We start from the raw sequence: 21,442 nt of genomic DNA, 5'->3' as shown, positions 1-21,442 counted from the left end.
GCGGGATTGCTTTGGTGCAAAGCCGGGGTCACTGAAATGCCTGGGGTTATGGACGAGAACTTGCCGTGCGTCGGTTTATCCCCAATCCGCGAAGTGAGAGCACTGACTTCCCCGGTTATAACGCTGAACCAGTGCAGGACCAAGGTCTCTAACCGCGTTCTCCCGGCTGGCCAGCAGCAAAACCTCCGTTTGCCCACCTTTCTGGGTTTTTCTTTGACAGTCTTTCACATCTTTGCCCCGTGACGCCTCAGAAATGCCGAGGTCGGGCTTCGCAGGGGGTGCTGAAGCCCACGCCAGAGGGACTGTATCTCTCCTTGCCGCACCGCGAACCCCGCGGAACCGAGGGAAGTGCCACAGCAGACCCGCGCCCCGGGGCCTCAGGGTCCGGGTCCCCTTCCCGGCGGGAGGAAGGAATGAACCGGCGTGTGCGCGATGTTTCTCTCGCATCCTGCCCCGAGCAAAGCGTTTCAGAAATCAGGTTACCCGTGACGCTGCCTTTCTAGATAAGCGCGGTATACGCCACCACCCTGGAGAGGTATGTGCAAGGGGGTGACGGAAACTTTCCTGTGCGCGGCTGACTCGGTCTGAGGTGCTCTCTCCCTCGCCAGCAGCGTCCAGGCATCTGGAGGCTGCTGTCTCCGGCATCTACCTGCCCTCCGGCTGCCGTCGCTCCGTCCCTCCCGGGCTCTCCGCCGGCACCCGCGGGCGCGGCGGGGCAGCGCTCACGGGAGCGGTCCCCCCTCGCACTCCCCGCCCGGGCCGCCTCTCTCTGCCGAGCCCCCGGCGCGGCTCCCGCGGGGCGAGGCACTTTCCCCGGCCTGAGCTGCCCGCCGGGGCGAGCCCAGATCCGCTCCTCCGCCGCACCTGCCCGGCCAGAGCGCGGGCCGGGACGCGGCGCCGGGGCGCCGGCAGCCACCGGGGCAGCGCGGGGGGCGCAATGGGAGCCGGCCGGCCCCGGGCCCTCCCTCGCCCGGCTCGGGCGGCTCCGCAGCCCCGCTGCCCTCCCCACAGAGCGCGCTCCTCAGCAGAAGCGCACAGAGCGAGAGCCTGGGGTGTAAAGGCGGGGAGGAAGGAGTGGGGAAATGGGTGCCCTGCAACGGGACCAGAGCGGCACAACTGCACCAGACCACGCTGACTGGATTTTAGAGACCTCATGGGGCAGCTCAGGCTCGAGCGAGTTCAGGCGTTTCCTTCATCAGCAGAAGTTGAACTTAAACTTAACTCTTCCGAATTAGAAGGCAGGATTTTGCGCGATGAGCATTGCTTTGAGTCAAATTAAGTCTCCTGTTCCAGTAAAGAAATCACACACTTCCCTTAATGCTGGAAAATACCTCATTAAAATCCGTGGCTAAACGGGAAGTGTATTTTGTGTACTCTTAGGCAAACAATGCAGAAAGAATCCTGTGTTGGTTTAGGAATAGTAACAATAGTAGTAACACGGCTCACATCTGAGTTCCATACTGACTACAACTGTCATTTTGGTGATACCAAATCAGCTCATTCAAATTCGTGAGATGGCAAACTTTGGCACATAAATTATCACTTTGTTGGGGTGATTTGTGAAAGGGCTCTCACAAATTACCAGTAGGTAAAGCTGGTTCAAATCTAACATGAAACATCATGTTCTTTGTTCAGATGTTCATTTTGTTCTTCATAAGCACTTGCATTCCCGTGCAGTTTGGAAATGAGCAATAGTCACCGAATTTGTACTATGAGGTAACAGTGGCCACTTTAAAAGAAATATTTCATAAGTAATGAGTTGTTTCCATCCTGAAAAAAGTTTCACAGAATGTTCCACAGAAATATTATTCACAAACTATTATTCTGAAGGGAATGCCACACAGTTCAGCAAGATCGGGCTCTCCTCTGAAGTGTAGAGTCTCCTCTGGATGCTGCCTCATCCATTGCTGGGAAGTTGCCCTGGAGGAACATGCAGCTCTTCTACTTCTTCACTGATTATCTTGGGCCTGTCATTCAACCTCTTGGTGTTGCCATATGTACAAAAGACTACAGTATGTATCTGCTCTGGCAAGGAGATTGTGAAGATTAGTTGCTGTTTGTGCAGCATTTTATCCAGGCTGAGTTTTATTCCAAAAGTAAAAAAGTCTAAAATCTGTATGGAGAATCAGTTTGAGGCAAATATTCCATGCTGATTATGCAAGAAAAATGTTGTTTGAAGCCAGTGGAAGTGCCTTTGCATGTTTCATTTTGGATTTAAACAAATTTTACTGAATTCATATGCCATGAGTACGAATATACTTGATTGTATTTCAGGCTGTATGAAATCAACAGAAAGATGATACTGATAGAAGAATGATACCCCACAAAGGAGGTAAAACCTCAGTCAAGCTCCACACAGAAAAGCCTTGCTGTGAGTGCACGCACTCAGCCAGCTTTGTGCCAAGGGCACAGTGATAAGGGGGGATTCCATTTCTGGTAGGCCTTCCTATTGGTGGTGCTTTCAGTGAGCCTTATGTCTGACAAGTTTGAGTACACAAACCAAAAGCTCCTAAATGGGGGTGGGATGCATATTGGGAGGGGAAAACCTGCTCAGGGTCACAGCTGCTTCCCTGTTCTGGCATGGGGTGGGGTGACACTAGATTAAGGGACTGCAGGCAGTGTACCCTTTATATTTCCTGAACAAGGAGTTGACTATAGAAGGTATTGTGAACCTTCATACCTTTTTGGTGGTAGGCGCACAGTCTGAGTGTGGCAACATTGTCCCTTGTGTGCTCTCAGTCTCCTGGAGGGGCTGCAGCCCCACGGTTCTTCCCCGGGATGAATATATGGCTGCTTACCGGGTCCTGCTGGAGACCTAAGCCTTGGTGTGCTCCCAGAGCCGCTGCTCTGTGAGCCCCTTCATCTCCTGTGAGGAGGCAGGCTATTCTACTGCAACAGAGGGATTTATGGTTTTGGTGGTCTGGATGAAAGTTCAGTTTACTTTGCATTAGACTTCAGGTGAGCAAACAATCTGCTGCACTTTCGTGTTTGCCCTATAAGAACGTAAGATTGCTCTATACTAAAGGGAAGTTAAGGAAGTACCTTATGGCTGACTGACTCCTCTTGCTGTCCGTGCAGGTACACAGCTGTGGTCAAACCCAGATGAACAGTGCCCTCCCTGTTACACAAGTACTTAAGACGTGCCACTTCCTATGACACGCTTTATAAACTAACCAAGCTTTGGCTGTATTGGTCTAGGTGGAAGAAGGAGCAAGGCTGTACAGTGGGTGCTAGTACTACTGGGGAATCAATGAGTAACATCTTCTTCTTGGTCCAGCATTTGTTAATGCCCTGGGAAAAGTGTTAGGCAGTATTCTCCTGCTAGAGGAGCTGTCTTAAAAGAGCAGTGAGACTTAACTACTGAGATTTGTTATTACACATTGAAGCTTTTTATGCATGCAGATGTGATAACCCTAAGGTCCCATTTCAGCTCCAAATTAGGTAATTTCTTAGTGTCTCTAAACTTCCTCTCCAGGTTTAGCTGTACAGAATATTATCCCTTGCTTTTGTAAACTGTTGCATGTCCTGGCTTTGTGCTGCTGAATGGCTGCAGCATCCCCCCCCCAAGGGTTACGGCCATGAGCTTTATGCCTGTCCGCCTCATAAGGGTAATGTCTAGCTTCATTAAGATTTGTGTTTCTTTGTTGCTACTTCAGAAATGTTTTTAATCAAAAAGCTCAGTGTTTTGAAAACAGCTTTGGGGGTTTCAGTCGTTAAAGTCTACAGGATCATGACCCAAAATGCCTATGCATGACTTAAGAAAGGTATTTCTTCTTCTAGCTCTTACCTAGTATAGGAAGTGATTGATCCCACAGAGCGCATCTCTTTCTCAAAAAGTATATTCAGTCTTTTTGATGTATATATGATGTGGTTTTCTTTACTCCTAAAGTTAACAAGCAATTTTATTAAGTTTAGATCTTTCTACATGACATCTACTTCAAAACAGTTAAGTCACGAAGTTGATTACTCCAAGGAGATTTGGACCTCTGCACTTTGCTGGCAAGGCACAAGCGACAGCACTGTAATCGATTGTCGAAGCTTCCCGACCAATTTGCCTCTGGGTTATCAGCAAGACACTGCATCGGTATATCCCAGCCACGTAGGAGGTGCAAGACTGGCATTTTCGAAACAGAAATGTTTCTATGAGACTGCTAATGACTGTCTGCTGGGTCTCTTGTGATGGTGGATCGTCAGGAACAAATCCAGTGAATTTGCTGCATTTCTGTATATGGCCGGGTACCCACGACTGCTGCAGCTCCTCACTGCAGTGCAGCTGATGTCCTTTGCGTTGTTTGTTCTCTCCGTGCTGTCAAACAGGACGTCCATGGAAGCTTATCAGAATGTTTTGGCAGACTCCGCCAGCTAGCCAAGCGCTGGGCTGTCAGACACGCTGTTTATCACCAGCGTCTCCGCGGCTGTTGGCAAGCCCACCGGGCTTCGGAGGGTGAGAGTCCAGAAGGTGTTGGCCTCATCTGTACGTTACAAATAGCAACGCGAGATCTCCCTGCGGCCTCGCGGCGCCCCGGCAGCCACCGCCTGTGCCCACACCAGCAGGTCGGAGGCCAGGAGGGCTACGGCGAGGCGCTGCTGGCCATCGCTCCTGTTAGCCAGTGCCACCGCCAGGCTCCCACCCCCAAGCGCTGGGACCCGCGTGGGAGGGGGCACCCACGTCGGCCGGAGCGGGCAGGGGGACGCGGCAGACGGCAGGGCCGGGCTGGGCGGGTCAGGGCCGGGTAACCTGCCCGGGGCGCCGCTGCCGCCCCTCCGGGCACAGCGCAGGGGTCGCGGCTGCTGGTGTGAGGGAGGGCCGGGGCTGAGGCCCGTCCCCGTCACCCGGCGGCCTGTCAGGCGGGCGGCGGGCACCGGCACCGCGCCCAGCCCAGCCCAGCCGTTGGTCCCTCGGCCCCGCGACAGCACGTTCCGCACATCCCGGACGAAACGTAAACAGGAAACATCCTGGAAACGCTGGTCTCGGCTGCCGAGGCTGAGCCCGGCGGGGCGGCGTTAGCTCGCCGCCGGGTTTTATTTTCGCACAGGCTACGCGGGGGCGATGACCCTCACCCGGCAGCTCCTCCCGGGAGAGGTCCCCGCGGAGGCCGCCGAGGTGAAGTCCCGCTCATGCACCCGAGTTTTCCCGAGCGTGCAGATCGGTCGGACCTGCCGGTTTTTTGTTTGTTTGAGGTTTTTTTAAGGGAGAAGGTGTCGCGCCCCCCCTGCCTCCTGGGTGGGTGCTTCACCGGGAGGCTGCGAGGTGACAAAGCTCACCGCGGGCGGGGCACGGAGGTCCGGCCCCGGCCCTCCCCGCCCGCGGCGGGCTGCGAGGCGACCGCGCGGGCTCTGGTGGCCCCGCCGGCAGCCCCGGGCCGGGCCGCGCCAGCCGCGCGCCGCCGGCGAGCCCTCAGCCCACGCCCAGCCCGGCGGGGTCACGGCGCAGCGGTCCCGCCGCGCAGGCGCACAGCACGGCCCCAACATGGCTGAGGTGGTGCCGCTTCTCTGGCCGCGGGCGCGCAGGGGAGGATGCTGAGCTGCCCGGGAGCCGCCGCCGCCGCCGCAGCAGGGGTGGTGAGTCCTGAGGCGGGCTCATCTCAGCCATGGCCAGGCTGGCCGACTATTTCATCGTGGTGGGCTATGACCACGAGAAGACAGGTAGGTGTGGCTGCGCGCAGGGCTGCCCCGCGGTGCCTGGCCGCTTCCCCCCTCCCCTCGGTCCTGCCCGGCCCCGGCCTCCTCCCGCCTCCGGCCGGGCCGCAGGAGGAGGAGGAGACTGCCGCGCCCACGGGGCGCGTGTCCGGCCGTGGGGAGGAGGGTGGCGGGGCCGGCCTGGCCCCCGCGGAGGGGCGAGGGAAGGGTTAATCTCCCTTTCCTGAGGCGGAGCGGGCTGGCGGGAAGGCGGCGGGGGGGCTCTTCTGCCGTCCGGCTGGCCGAGCCCTGGTACCTCCGGCCGGGGAGGGCGGCCTCAGCCCACCTGGCAGCCCCGCTGGCCCGGAGCGGGGCCGGGGGGGGCGGACCCCGCGGCCTCGCCCCACCGCCCCGGCTGCTGGAAGCGGGCAGCGGTTCCTTGGAGAAAGCGGGGGGCGGCTTACCGCCTCGCCCATGGGCGCGCACAGCTCGGGCCCCTCGCCCCGCCGCGCGGCCGGTGCCCGGGCGCAGGCAGCGGGGGCTGCTGGGGCGTGCCCGTTCCGCGGGCCGCCGCTGCGGAGCAGGGCGGTACTGCCTGCCTCTCCCCACCTTTGCGCTGCAGGCTGGGCCCCTGCGCCCGCCGCCTCAGCGGAAAACAAAGCCGGGGGGGTCTGGGAAAGCCGGGGGGCTTTTTGCCCCTTCTGCCCGGGGTCTTACAGCTAAGAGCTGGGGAGGCGCTGTGGCACTCGTCGGGCGCCTCAGCAACGGCCGCTTTTCTTAGAGAAGCGGGATGTTTTCTGTCTGCGCGGGTAAAAGGAAAGCGATGTTATCTGCTAGCGTTTTGTGGGTGAAGAGAGTGGTTTCTATCATGTAACTTTCTGTTATAATACCGCATTTATTGCTGGAGAGGCCTTAAATCAGTATATAAACTGATTTGAAAATGAAGTGATTGTCAGCTGGTATGTGTTTGTCCTGGGCATTTCAGAACGATCCTTTGAATGTATGCTGTTAATAAACAATATTTTAAACACTTGAATGTCCCCTAATTTATTTGACTATGCGTAAACCAAACAACACTCGAGTTTGCTACTCTGAGTAATTCTTTGGAGTAGCAATTGCATGTAATCTGTATTTGTTCGTTCCAAAAGTGTAGCTAATAAACTCTTAGAGTAAGATCCTTTTTTTTAAAAAAAAAAAAATCAGAGAAATCATTATATCTATGTGTTTAAAGATACAGTGGCCTACAAAATTCTGGTAAGGGTCTCCTGGATTTTACTGTACCAGTATTATTATTCCATTAATTATGGCATAGTTCTCCCTCCCACCCCATTTGGAACTTGTTCTAATTGTAGTGGTAAAATTATAAGACATGTGAAATGAAGAGTGCTTTATGTTAAAAATAAAGACCTCACCTTTTGCCTATCTCCTGTTTAGGACATTTTCCCGATCAATAGTAGAGAGCCCAAATCAAAACAAGCAACCAAAAAAAACCAGGGGTGCTTTTAAAGTTAAGACAAAACAAGTAGGCTGCCTTCTTGAAGGGTATGATCAATCTGACATAGCCACTATGTGAAATAAAATCACAGATTACACTGGAAAGCTTTATGTTTGTAAAATGTCTTCATCTGTAGTGTTTAAGTATGTGTTTAACTTCCTCTACATAAGTTGTCTCATTAAGTTTAGTAGAATTGCTTGCATGGATGAAACTGAGCAGATTCAGAAATAACTCCAGAACCAGAACCTTAATTTGAAAAGGTCATGCCCAGAAAGTAACTATTTAGACTTCATTATTTAAATTACTTGTTGCTACTTTAATGCTTCATACTAAAAATGCTTGAAGGACAACATTCTGTTGAAGAACTAGGCATGCATTGTTTTCCAAATTCCTTTACCCCCACATGCGATCCCATAATACATGGAGTACTGACCTTTCTTTTTCTTGTAAAAGTCATAGTTTCTTGTAATTATTATGCTTCCTTATATATGAAAAAGCAAGGGAACATTTTTAGGATTGTAAACCTAATACCCATGAAGCTTTTAGAATTTAAGTATTTTTTTTTTCTTTTTTTTTTTTTCCTTTTAATCTTCAACAATGTTCTGGCTTGATTTTAATATCTTTGATTTTAATGTGGAGTGTAATTACATTTTATAGTGTTTTTTTCAGGGATAATCTGTGGAATGTCTTGGTGTAAACAAGCAAACAAAAATCCTGTAACCTTTACCCTCTTCCTCAACCTGTATGTCAGCAGCAGTTTGTATAATATGCAAGTGTGGTTAATAAGAAAGGGTGTTTATAATAATGACTGTTCTCCCAGAAAAGCCCTACTGCCTCTGCTATCCCTCCATAGCAGCCACCATCTGCTATGAACATGAAGTTCTGACTTCATGTGGGTTACATGGATTTATTTACATGTGCCAATATCTGCAGTATACTCAAAATGTGTTAAAGGTATTGCTTTCCTGTGCAGATTATCTAGCTTTATGCAAAAACATTCACTATAAATATCTAAAATGCTGTGTTTGTGCACTTGTGTGATTTAGGGGCAGATTTCTAGATTTTTCTTGTTGTGGAAAAAAACTTCGGTGCTACAGGTTTTTATCCAACATAGTCACTCTTAAGGGGAAGTGAACATTTGTATTGTCCTCAGATAAACCAAGGAGAGTATCCTTTGGTGGTCAAACATTTTAAAGTTCATTCCTGTTCCAGTCTAGGCCTATGTAAATTGATGTTACTGCAGACCTAGTGCTGTCGTCCCTATTGTGTTAAATCTTCCTTTCGTTTTCAGCTTGCTTTAGGATGTTGACTTGTCAAAAAGACCTTTCTCGCTGAGTGTTTTGTCTGTGTCGCTGTATCAATTTTTTTTCTAGGTTACTTTTCTGCTAATTTTTCAAACAGACTTGGCTCACCAGGATGTCAGATGACTGCCGGTATCAGCATAAAGGAGGAACAGGAGCATGTAGGAGGACAGATCACTGCAGCCTGAATTTATATCAGCTTAAATGGTCCTAGAACCTTGGACACAAAGATGTTAGTCAGGTCCCTTAGTTTCCTGCATGCTTCTGGGTGCCTTTGAATAGTTTGTGTAACGGGCAGTTTATTCGTGCATGGAGATTTAACCTGAGTGGAGCATGAGTGTTGTCGTTGACAATTTAAGTGTCAGTAGACTTTCAGGCACACAGGAAGTAAAGGAGAAGTCTTTGTGTTGTAAAGGATGATCTGATTCACTTAGCTTTTTATGTATTTCACCTACAGTTGACTGTATTCCTGCTTAAAAATTACTTAGACTATATCTTTCACCATAAAGGCAGTTTAAGTATATCATAGTTTAAATTCCTGTTGTGTATTTTAAAAACTCATTCCGAGCCACTAAAAAGAACTGCAATAGCAGTAGCTTCTATCAGAAGTTCATGTTCAGTGTCTTGACAGAGTTGGAAGAAACCAGATTTAATAAATCCCCCAGATTTAATAAAACCACTTTTTTTTTTTTGGTTCTAACAGTGGAAATGTGAAGGATTTCACTGATACACCAAGGTTGACTGGTTTATCATGTTTATTTTGGATTCAGCTGAACCTTTACTAAGGTAGATAACCACATTTTTCTTCCAACATATCAGCACAACATAAAGCTGTTATGTAGCTTGTTACAAAAGACATTTACAGAAATCTCTGAAGGGAACAAAGGTGCTAGAAAACGTAGGCGCTCTGGGCTAAAAGCTAGAGAAAATCCCAGAAGACCTTACTGTATATCCATTTTCTTTTTTCCATGGATTTTGAAGTGTGTTTGATGTACTTCACCAGAAATTCCCATTTAATATGTTTGGATAATGGAATGTGGATGGGATTTAGGAAGAACACAGATGTTTGCAAAGATCACAGAAAGGCATGAGAAAATGCTTTTTTGTTTTGTTGTTTTTGCCAGTATAAGCAATAATCATAAATTTATCTATCCCTGGAATTTACATATGGTGGTACTTGAAAAAGGTAAAGGAGAGAACATTTTGTGTCTGTCTTAGCTCAGCAACTGAAAGGTAAGGATAACGAAGAGAGAACTAAATACTGGGTTTGATTAATTTGCCCGTATCCCCCTAATGGCTTTCCTACAGGGTGCTGTCATATACCTAGCAGTTAACTCCGAAAACCTGTGAGATGGAGTGAAATATTTTCTGTGAGACTTGTTCGCTGTAAGAAGACAGACTAATGTTTTTTGTTCTTGCTTGTGTGTGCAGTTGCAATGTGTATGACAGAAGGCTTGCAACAGTATAGCAGTTTTATTTGGCTGTTGTCATAACTGATAAATGCTGATATAACATGTGTAGGCTCTGTTGTGGTTGTTCCTGTTCTGATTTTTATCAGCTTCTTTTCAGGGAAGCCTTTCTTGTCTAACATAGCTTCATATCTTGGTGGATTTTGAAACTAGACAAGTGATTGATGATGGAGTGGGATAAGTTCCTAAATGCAGTTGTCTGATGCTTTTATTTTTTTCTGTGGGCAGATTTTGCCTGTGAAGAATATTCTTTTCATTTGGGGCATTAAATAGCATATCATATAACGAGGATTTTCTGGTGTATTTGTTGTATATTCATAGCTGGGCATTCCTATGGGCTAGTGTGTGTGTAAGGAGTGGATGGTTTCTTGGTGTCTTTGTATGCAATCTCTGTAAAACAGAAGATGTAGAAAAATAAGGGAGTCAAGCTGTTACTTCAATGGCTTTCTTATTTGTGCTGTGGTTCAATTTGATTCAAGTGCAATCTAGAGAAATCTCAAAGGGGAAAAAAGACCCAACAAAAACTACATCTTTGGTTTTGTGGCAGAAGAGTTCTTGTAGCTGTAATTTCATGGAATGCCAAGTGTACTACCAGAACTGAAGCAGAATGCAGATATGTAAGTAACTCTGTATTGGTAAGAGATTACTGTAGTTGGCTGTGACTGGAGAAGGGCATGGGTGCCCAAAAACTTTTCCAAACAAATTAGTTACTCTAGCGTAAAAGATTATCTCTTTCTACAAACCCTGTCCTTGCTCAGTTTAGTTTTCAAATACAAGTCTCCACATACCATGCTGAAGCAGAATGAGAAAAGACTATTCCATTGCATGTGTTTTTGTTTGGGGTTTTTTTGATGGTGTTTTGTTTTGTTTTTTTGTAAGATAAGGCTATCTTGAAAGTCTGCTTGGAGGAAAAAAAAAAAAAACCAACCAGTACCAGTATCTTCTAATATATAATGTTGACTAAAAAAAAAAAAATTGCTATTTTTTATTTATAAATTCAGCATAATGTTGGAGAAATCTTTAAATCAGTACAGATCAGTATAACTCTTCTTTGCCTTAAATGTCTGCTAATGAATATCTCTACAGAACTTGGATTTGAAACTCGTTGCTTACTTGGTCTCGCCGTCATAATGACAACAGCAATAAAAATACAGTTTGTTTTTTCAGCCTTTCCAGTTTAAATAAGACATTAATGGAGGCTGAATGTTTATACTGTAAGCTATCTTCATTTGTCCTAAACCACGAGGACACAGATTCTGTTGAGGGAAGTAGCATTTCATATCTTTGGGAATATTTTAAGACTAAATTGCAGTAACGAAATTCTCTCTCCTGTTTTCTGTTCTGGATTAATTTTGTGGATTATCTAACAAAAAGACACTTTTCCTGCAGCATGTTCATGGAAAACAGTTTGTTATGCAAGCCTGAATACTATTTAACCACTGGCCTTCTATAACCGCAAGCGTATTTTTCAGTGGGGGGACAAAAAGAATGACATTTAACTCCTCCAACATCACAAACATAATACTCTTATAACACCAAGGAAGATAATTGTACTGCTGTGATAGTTCACTGGCATGAATTTAAAATACCAACTACCTCCTCAGCTACTGGTAGTTACAAAGTAAAAAACAAGGGAAAACCACAGTCACTGTGGAATCATTTTAAAAGGTGGAATAGTAGATTCACTGTTCAGTCTTCAGAAATGTCAGTGAGAGTTGTATCTTACAAGTAAATACTAGTCATTAGAAAGTCTTCCTTTGATTCATCTCTTCTTTTATTCCTTTGCAGTAACATGGGATTTTTCAGGCTCCTTGCTTACATAGTGAAAAAAATTATTTCTAACAATAACACTATCATTATTGATGAGATTAATTTTTTTCTGCTTGGTGTTTTGGGAATTGTATTCCAGTTACATGTATTTGTTGGAATAAATTATTCCTTTGGTGTCAGTGGTATATTCTGAAGTCAAGGACAATCCAATTAGTGTTGATTGGAATTTGGCAGATAAATCGCTGCTCCTTGAGCCAAGAACATGCTTGTTATTGCTTATCTGTTAGTGACTTAGATACAACGTGATTTCATGTCTCTAATGTTTACAATTCTCAATTTTTAATCTTCTACAAATTTTATAGTCTGAAAAAATGCAAATCATTGAACACGGTTTGAGTTCTTTGTTTGCTTTGTAGTAGTCTTGTGCTCAAGGTAACAACAAAGTAACTAATCACCAAATTTCCACTAAACTGGACGTAGGTAACAGACTCTTAGTACTGCAGCCAAAACCAGTAGTTGGTGACAGTTAGTACAGTCTGAGGTTTTGTGTAGCTGTAGCAGAGGAAAACTAATATACAGAAAATATGAAATCATCATAATTCTGGATACAAATTCAGGACAGATGCATACAAAACCACATTGGACCCTGGAAGATGTCAATGGATGAAAAGAATCAAAGGAATGTTACTGCGGTTAGAAAATCAATCACTCAGAAATTTGAGGGGAAAAAAAATGTAGGAATTAAAAATGCAAAACTCAGAAAATTCACTATCTGACTCTTGGATAGGTCTTCAGCAAGATTGGAAACATCTTTTAAATGGTAGACTTACATGTTGGGTCTAATGGAGTAGTAACTGGAAGGAAGATGAGACATTCTGGCAGAGGATTTCTCAAATACTTACAGATGCAATGTAATGACAGCTCTTCTTTCTAGAATCTTGTCTTCAGTTGTGGAAAACTGTGCTTTGGAAGATGGGTTTCATTGAGCTACTTTAGCCAGGTGCCATAAATATTAATGCCAGGAGTATTGAGTGTTGTCAGTTGGCAGCGTCCCCTTCAGGGTATGTAGTGGGCTGCGTATCGCTTTGATGTGGTTTGGGAACCCTTGCTTTGTAAGATGGTGGCCACAGTGGCCACTCTTCCTGCTTACTCTGTTGGACACATTCTGGTATTTTAAAAGTCTGTCTTCCAGTTTGGTTTTACCCTAGAAGAATCTCTGACCTTAGTGTCTCTCTGTCTTCCTCCCTCCTTCCATCCCTTCTTTCTCTTTTAATCTCTGTTTAACCATTTTTATCTGTGTTTTTCTGAGATGAAGTCCTCTTGTCCAGGCAGTCTGATTTCTTGTGGGCTTCATCTTTAAATAAATAGAAATTAATCACATAAACACAAAGGCCAGGTTTCATCCCTTGTGTAAATTTTGGGCCTAAAAGAGTGTTTGCTAGAATTTTAGGAAAAAAAAGTCCTTTTCCTGTCTTATTTGTTAGAAACAGAAAAAAGTATTTGGTGTGAAGTTTTCTGAAATAATTGGGCTAGAGACAGATATTAAGCATCAAGACTTAAGGTGGTACGTTTAGTTTGGCTAAGTAAGAAATAATTGAAAATAGTTAAAGGATAAGAGGTTAGAGCGCCCTTAGTAATGCTCATGGCTGTTAGCTATTTGCATATCTAAAAAGCATTGCACTCATGTTTCTTCTTAATTTCTTGTAACTGCACCAGTTGTAGTACAATAAACCTTTTAGCTTAATTGCTGCATTGTTAAACTCTCACATTTTAAATTTGTACATTTAATGTGTGTATTTGTGCTTTGGACAATTAAATACAGACACTTGTCCTTTTTTGTGACTGTTGTTCTATGAACTATAAATATAATTCCAAAGTGGCAGTAAGCATAAGCTGACTGTATGACTAACAAAATACTCAAAGACTTTTTCAAAAAGACAAAGTTGTGATCTCGTCATAAATACAACTCTAATGGACTTTTAATTCTTGAAATACTGTTGAATGGGCATACTGTACTTTTAAAAGAACAGTAAATTAGGAAATCTGTGTTTTTTAATGCTATTACACAGGCTGCTTTTCATAAAAATGCAAATTACAACTGCATTAAAACAAAAAAGAAGCCACATGCTTTGTTCTTGCAGAGCTGTTTCTTTGTAATTAGTCTCTTTTCCCAGAAAAATATATAGTAATTTTACAAAGCTTGTGCAATGACTAAGCTGTTACTGTTCTATATTGTTAGTATATGCTATTTTTAAACTAAGTTTAACACAAATCATTCTAGTAGAAGTTACAGGAGGATTGTGGTTTTCTTTCTTCTTGATCGGTAACTTGTGAAGAGAGAAGCAGGATTCATACTTGTGAAGAACTTAGAATTTATTAGAGAAGATTTCAAAGGAAAATTGATTATACTTTTTCTTCCTAAACCACAGATTTTTAAAGCCACATTTTTCCCATATTGGTAAATTAATCTATTTCTACTCTCCCTCTTTGAGGTTGTGAGTTCTTAGAATCTTCAGTCTGTGAGAATTTTTCTTCACTGTTTTTTGCTTAGTGATGACACAGCTCTCAATAGTGATCCTGCAAGAGCTGGTGGCAGATGCGGATGCGGTTGATTGAAAATTGTTGTTGAATTCATTGTCTAGTAGAAGGGTCTGGATTTGCCCTTGATATCCTCTTTTTTTCCCAGTTTTGAAAACTCATAGTACTCATAAACCCTGAAGATGGCTTTTGTGCAGTTCAGAAGGTCACCGCTTATTTCGTAAAGTGGTGGGTCCTTCTGCAGGTTCCTAGTGCTGTGACTGACATGGCTGCTGGTCAGCTTCTAGGCAGAATTTGTTTTTTGTGAAGTAGCTGAGCCTGGGGCCTCTGCCTGAGCAAGAGTTTGTGCTCGACTGCAACTGAGGAACTAGTTGGAATTCCCTGTCAAGGGAGAGAAGAGCTGCTGCCTGAGCATTGCCTCTGACTTCGGGATTCACCCCACATTTCTTAGAAATATAATTAATGAATTATTCTTGTTTTATGTATTTGAGGATCTACTTGCTTTTGCAAAATAGGAAACTAATTAGTGTGCATTTTGCACAATCAGCAAGTTTCAGCAATGGTAGAAAGCCCAAGGTTTGGAATGGATGCTTTTAATAGTATTTCCAAAACAGACAAGATAACGAGGCATATACACAGAATAAAAGGATGTTTTCTGTGGTAATAAGTAGTCAGAGTTTAGAGTTTGTGTTGAGAAATTCATGCAAGTTCTAAGTGTTCAAAGTGCTGCAGAGAAATGTTTCCTCTCTAGATAGGCTAAAACTTAAATGCTTAAGTAACAAATTCTGGTCCATTTTGCTAAAGTGAGTTAAGATAATGCCTGTGGAAGTCTTAGATTTGCCCTTTAGCTTGAGGCAGCTGTCCCTACAGCAATTTTAGACACTTGTGCCAGTTCTGTGCTAGTTCCACTAATGGGGTGAGGTTTTGACTCAAGCTGCCAGTTAACATGCTTTAAACTGAGACACCTGGATTTGTATTGACACGATTGAGGCATGGGACACATGTTGGCTCTTCCCAGCTCTGAGGGGTTGATTGTTTCCAGCAGAGAAGCAGCAAAAAGAACTAGAACATCCCAGACCATCTCAGTAGGTTGTACTAGGACTAGAGTGTCAAAGCTGTGGTGTGTCAGCTGTGATGCCATTATAATTCAGCGGGACAGCCAAACCAAGTGTCATGTTTTTTCAGTTACAGGCAACTGAAAAGAAAACAGAACCGTAGAGAGCCACATGTTTGTGATTTGGAATTCAAAACTCTTCTTTCAAAGGATTCTCTTTCCTGTTTGGTTAATCTGCATAAATAATGATACCAGGTTTGCCACTGAGTAAACAGTGTTGATTTAAGTAGTGATACTTTTGTAAGGTGGTTGTTTCAGTACTGTTTTCCAAATATTGTGATTATAGTGTTTATTATGAAGAGAGATGAGATCATACATATTTAACAAAATATCCTTGTGGAGGCTGTTTTTATTATTTTGTTCTCTTTTGCCACATGGCATCTTTTTGGAAGAGGTGACACTCAAGCATTTTATTTTTTTGTGAGAGAGTGGTCTTGAAAAGTATCCAGAAAACACACTTTCTACCTTTCTGACCTCATGGGATGTTTTTGCATTTTTAAAAAATTTGTTTAAGTGTTTGCTTATGGGTTTCTTTTTATGGGTTGTTTTTTGTTGTTTTTTTTTTTTTTTTTTTTCTTTTAAGAAAATATGGTCCAGTTTTTTAGTAAGTGGTCCAGTTTTAGAAAATTGCAGTTCAGGAACATGTGGCTTTGCTGGTCTAGTCTCTAGACATAGTCATTGATAGTCATAGCTGCTCTTGTTAGTAGAAGACAGAAGGTAATAATTTACCTCTGCACTTTAACAAAAATGAAGATTGTTCCTTGTTACAATGAGATAGGATTTGAGAGGCCTAACTCAGAAGACAGTTGTTTTCTTGAGAATATGCTTACCATTATTTGAAGTTAGAAAACCCAGAGGTAGGATTTATATAAAAGTAATAATAATAATTAGAAAAAAGGTCTTAATTTGGGCTGGACCCATAGTGGTGTATGTCTTATGGAAGTGATGTTGAAGAAGTTCTCTTTCCCAAAGTTGTGATGGCTAAAGATAGGATGCTGAAAAATAAAAACAGTGTAACTCGTATCTTCCTTTTTTACAGAGTTACGCGTTCTATTTATTCTCGGCCAGTGTGCTTGAAGTTATAATAAAGTTTGTGGGCTGCATTGTCTCTCATTGCTAACCTCTTTCCTCCTTCCCCTCCTGTCCCCCCAAAAATCAATAATTTTTCTTGTGTCAGGTTTCTTATAAAACTTAGGTCATGGCTGCTAATAAAATACTTTGAAATCCTGAATCAGCAGTTTTGAATTAAAAATCAGTTCCTATTTTATAAAGACCAATTTTACTATTATTTGGGTTAAAAAAAAAAGTAAGGGTAAATATTTCAACAGAATATCAAAACTGATCAGATATTCTGATCAGTTTGTTATGCATCCTCATGTTTGATAATCAACTTGGTTATCCAGTTATCTGATTTTTTGCTGTGTTCTGTCAAAATACACAGGTTTTGTAGCAAGCATTATTGAGCTGTAAAATTCTTCAAAATCCCCACCAACCCCAAAAGGACAAGCATATGGCTTCTGTGAAAAATCAGATATAGAGGTATCTAACTTCTTAACAAATGCCCGTATGAAGTCTAAAAATCAGCAGTAGTTATTGAGCAGTAGGAATCCCTAGTTAATTACTGTCTAAATCTGGTATGTGCTCCCTACCTAATATTAACTGTGCTTTCTTAAAGGTTCAAAAACAGATTTACAGAGGCCAAGCATAAATGTATGTTTTAGTAGATTGATTTATGATTTTATGAAGATTCTGAATCTTTTTTATCCTTGCATATTTGACAGTTACCAAGAAGAAATTTGGACTATAGTAATCTTAATATAGTTGTGCAAAGCATCATATGCTTTTTATGGTTTTCACAGCAGGTGGACAAAGATTTTTGTCAATGTTGTCTTGCCAGTCTTAATTTTCAGCAAATGTTCATATCTGGGGCTTTTAAAGAATCTAAGCTGTTGCTGGTTAAATGGTAAGAGTCTCAAGAGTTATGAATAGATTAAAGGATAGAAGCAAGTGGTCACTATTCATAGTCAAAGTTGGTAGCGTGGTCTCCCGAAAGTTAATTTTGCAGACCTTTTTTGTTCAACTTGTGAATATCTGGTAAAAAGAGAGGTGGAATAGTTAGGGGATGAGACTTGCAGATGATTTAAAAAAAAAAAAATCAGGGTAGCTGAATCTAAAGCTTATGGTGAAGGGCTTCAGAAAGAGCTCGTGATACTGAGTGACTAGTTGTTAAAATTTTGGATGAAATGCAGATTTGATAAACACAACCTAAAGTACAAGCAGTGGTGAGAAAAGATGGTCCTAACATACGTTCACAACAATGATGTCCAATTTAGCTATTGTCACTTAGTGAAAAAGTTCTTGGAATTTGTTGGCACAGTTCTCTGTAAACATCAGCTTAATGTCTGGTGATAATGGCAACAGTAAATTCAGAAAAAAACCAGTATGGAATTGTGAAAAAAACCCCACCAGAAAACACTGGTGTTGGCACTTGCAGCCTAGGGGACAAGAATGGTTTAGGTGAATCCCAGAGGTCCTGTTCGGCCCTGGTTTCTATAGTCCTGAATCTTAAGAAAGATTGGACAGGACCTCCAGGTAGCACCGATCTGTTCTTCTCCCCAAGGCACAATTAGTCTTTACTGCTCGGGGTGCAGTACTCATTCTTAAAAACCCTCAATAACAGCACTTTCACAACCTGCCTTGTCAGTCTATATTAGTGCTACTCTGTCTGACTTTTAGAAGGGTTTTCATAGTGTTTGACTTGAGTGGTTTTTGGTACAGTTTTAAGCCTGTTACTACTATTCTGCTTGAAGTGTGGTGACCAAACTGGATGTGGTAACTTATGTGAAATCTTACCAAAACTAACAGTGAGACTGTTATTTGCTGGTTTTGCAGGGAGCTCCATGTGTAGACATTGCTCTTGATTTTTTTTTTTTATTTAATTTTTCAAAAAAATTTTTCAACATCTCAACACTGAGGGTCACTTTGTGGTCTACTTTAACCTCTACATCTGTTTTAACTAAACTGGTAACTGTTGGCCATCCCATATATGTGCAGTCAGCTGTTCTGACCTAACTGCGGCTTTGCAGCTCTCCTTAGTCATACTTGTAACATTTTTTTCATAACGTTTTCCAGTCTTTCAAGATCACTTTGAATTCTTATCTTGTCTTCTAATGTGCTTATTTGTGTGTGTATATATATGTTGATATAGTTATGTTTTGTGTTTCAGCTTGCAGTGATTTTAATCAAAACCACAACAAAAATCACTCCAAAAACTGAACATTGAACCCCATAATGACTTGTGCGCATCATAGCTGGGAGATAGAATTAGTGCTGCTGTAAATATGATTGAATGTGTATAGTGAGTAAATTTGCAGGAAGTATATTCAGCTGATGTTCCTAGGCACATTAAATTTGAGCTCCTTTGTGGTATATTTAAATAGGACTATATTTTAAGAGTCAGGGTACTTGGAGAAACAAGGTAGTGAATTATTTCAAAAACAACAGAACTAATGACATCTTTCTGCACGTTTTTGTCTTTTGTCTTGAATGTTCCCAGTAGTGCTGCTGCTGGACAAGCAACAGGGTGTCTTCAATACTAACTTTTTTCAAATCAGGGTCACTGGACAATATTTATTTGGGTTAAAGGCAGTTGATCACGTAAACCTTGCTTCTGTAGGAAACCTGTCTGAAAGTAGCATTCTTACTTGCAAGAACATGATTTACTATCACTTAGAAGAATGTCTGCTTTCCTATGTAATAGACACATTGTAGTACACTCCAGTTGATATTCTGGACCTGCCACAACCTCAGAGGGAGAGGTTATGTTCTATTATTTTATTACGAGCTCATAGTCAAGTGGCATTTAATTGTTTGCTACAACATGGATGCAGCTCTCTTTTCAGTTATGCTGTAACTTCAAGCAACCAGTTCCTTCAGATTCTTACAATTGCAAAGTATGGATGAGGATATATATTTTTTAAATTATTATTTTTACTGCTAATGGTGGATGCACTGGAAATGCATTTATGGTGCGAGAGATGGCAGTAAGGAAATAGGTGATTTATCACGTAAGCAGAGAATCATACTTTATTCTTGCATTTACCTAAACTGAAGGAATATACTCACTGTTTAAAATTATAAATTGATGTTTATTTTAGGCTTTTCTATTTGTTGATTTTCTTCATTTTAGTCACGTAAGTATTTAACAGCATTTGCAGTACTTCTTTAACAATGCTTAAAGATCAGGTGAAATGATGTTATGCTATAGGGACAAAATAGAATTCACATTATACAAAGTTCAGCTTTAGTGAAGACTGCTAGTGTTATAAATACACAGTAACACTTCTGATGTTTCAGAATTCATGTGTGTAGATCTAAAATAAATTTGGATACAACATATTTTTCAGCATCTTTTATAAAGGACTACATTCTTTGTCTTGATCCTCACTTAATTTAAATCACTCTGGCAGCTGCATTCTTAGGGGAGGAGGGAATGAAATAAACTGTTAACCTTTGAAAGCCAGAACACAAACAAGTAGTGTTTAACTTGTGGAAGTTTGTGGAAATTTCAAACAATGGTGTTAATTTTGATTGCCTTTTTGAAGTAGACCCATTCTTTTTGTTCTTGGTTTGGAAGCTAAACATATTGTTTGGAACTTTTCTGCAGCTGTGAAGAGCAAAGTTTGTCATGCAGTAGTTGAGTAAGATGACATCATGAGATGATTTTGACTACTGTGGCAATCTGCTTGCGTTTGCCCTAGTGTAAGCGTGATCACTGGCATGTATTTGTTTCCATTTGGTTTAAATCAAGTAAGCATTGATGAAATTGCATTCTGTGGCTATTTACTTGATCCTGTTGTTCTGGGCTATTGTTATTTTGACCTGAAAATCATTCTGCTCAATCTCTGTTGCAATTTGTTCTTCTAGAAGGTGCTCCAGGTAAGTCCTCTTATCTTTAGACAGCAGAGCATTCCTGTAAGGCTGTGTCGGGCTGTCGGTGGGTAACTCGGGGATGTTTGAATGGTGATACATCAGTGCTTTGAAATTCTGGCCTGACAGAAGGCCAATAACTGTGGAGCCTTGCTCACCCCTTCCCCCCCGCCCCCCCCCCCTTCCCCATCCCTGGCTTAGGGAGTACTGGAGAATGCAGAGCAAAACGTCTCTAAGCACTCAGGGGCAAACTCTGTTGAGATCATCTTACCTTACTTTACAACACTGGCTTGCATGTACTTGTGTGGGGTTTAGCTGGTAGATGTGGTGACCAGCCTGAATGTTGGCATTAATGCCCTTCTAGCAGGTGGGTAGGCAGCTAATTTTTGCTAGGTACATATGTGCCATAAGATATGCTCACATTTACTGGAAACTTTTTGGTTTTGCTGTGTTTTTAGTCTATAGTCAGTCCAGACAAAATATTTGGCCTACCAGGATATGTGAATCATTCTTCTTTGTAAGGCTTCATTTATCATCTGTGTTCTGAAAATGTTTTGTATGAGGGAAGCATTGAATGCACTCAAATTTTATTGTTAATGTGCGTTTTTACAGCTGTTATGTAAAAATCATGCTTTGGTGAGATCAAAATATTATTTAATTGTTTTAGCCTATTGAAACCACAGGAAATACACAGGGTGGGAAACTCCCGAATGACTCGTCACTCCTCATCACCTGTAGGTGAGCAATGGCATGCAGATTTAAACCACAAAAAAACAAACCTTAGCAGCTGGTTAGTTCTGGGAAAAAGAAGAAAAGTTGCTTCTTTATCCTTTATGCATTGCTGATACGCTTTGAGTAGAAAAAATGCTTTAAAATTTCCTTTATGAATGCAAAAATACATGTACAGTACAAAATTGATGTTAAGGATTGAATGAACAGATTGACTCGTGTTAGTTTTTATTCTTTGTAGTCTGGTTTTGAATGATACTAAGGGCATGTGCATGTGAATGCAGATGAGGAGGGCACTGTCAAAAATTGTATGGACTTTCGGTGTGCATCTCATTACCTGAAGGAATGCAGCAGTTACTGTGAAGTTGAGGGGAAAATAATCTTCTAGTGAACAGCTGAGATGACCTTTCAGTCACAAAATTCTGCACGTTTTGAACAAATTTTAAATTAAGTATCACATCAAGAGGTTTTCTGATGT

The 21,442-nt window shown here is 42.6% G+C and overlaps 1 protein-coding gene across 7 annotated transcripts in view; it reads left to right on the top strand.

The window, feature by feature from the left end:
• SBF2 (SET binding factor 2) overlaps window positions 1-21,442 on the top strand; it is a 302,250-nt gene that overhangs the window by 36,256 nt on the left and 244,552 nt on the right. For 3 of the 7 annotated variants that reach the window (XM_074884272.1, XM_074884276.1, XM_074884271.1), the window contains exon 1: window positions 5,465-5,646. The exons of the other annotated variants lie outside the window; for them this stretch is intronic. In XM_074884272.1, the coding sequence (XP_074740373.1) occupies window positions 5,592-5,646 (55 nt within the window). In that variant the 5' untranslated portion in view covers window positions 5,465-5,591. Of the gene's footprint in view, window positions 1-5,464; window positions 5,647-21,442 lie in introns of those variants that run through there. 7 annotated transcript variants of the gene reach the window in all.

This window comes from Strix uralensis, chromosome 15 (assembly GCF_047716275.1).
Source record: "Strix uralensis isolate ZFMK-TIS-50842 chromosome 15, bStrUra1, whole genome shotgun sequence".
Taxonomy (NCBI): domain Eukaryota; kingdom Metazoa; phylum Chordata; class Aves; order Strigiformes; family Strigidae; genus Strix; species Strix uralensis.
This window is presented reverse-complemented; position numbering and strand designations above follow the sequence as displayed.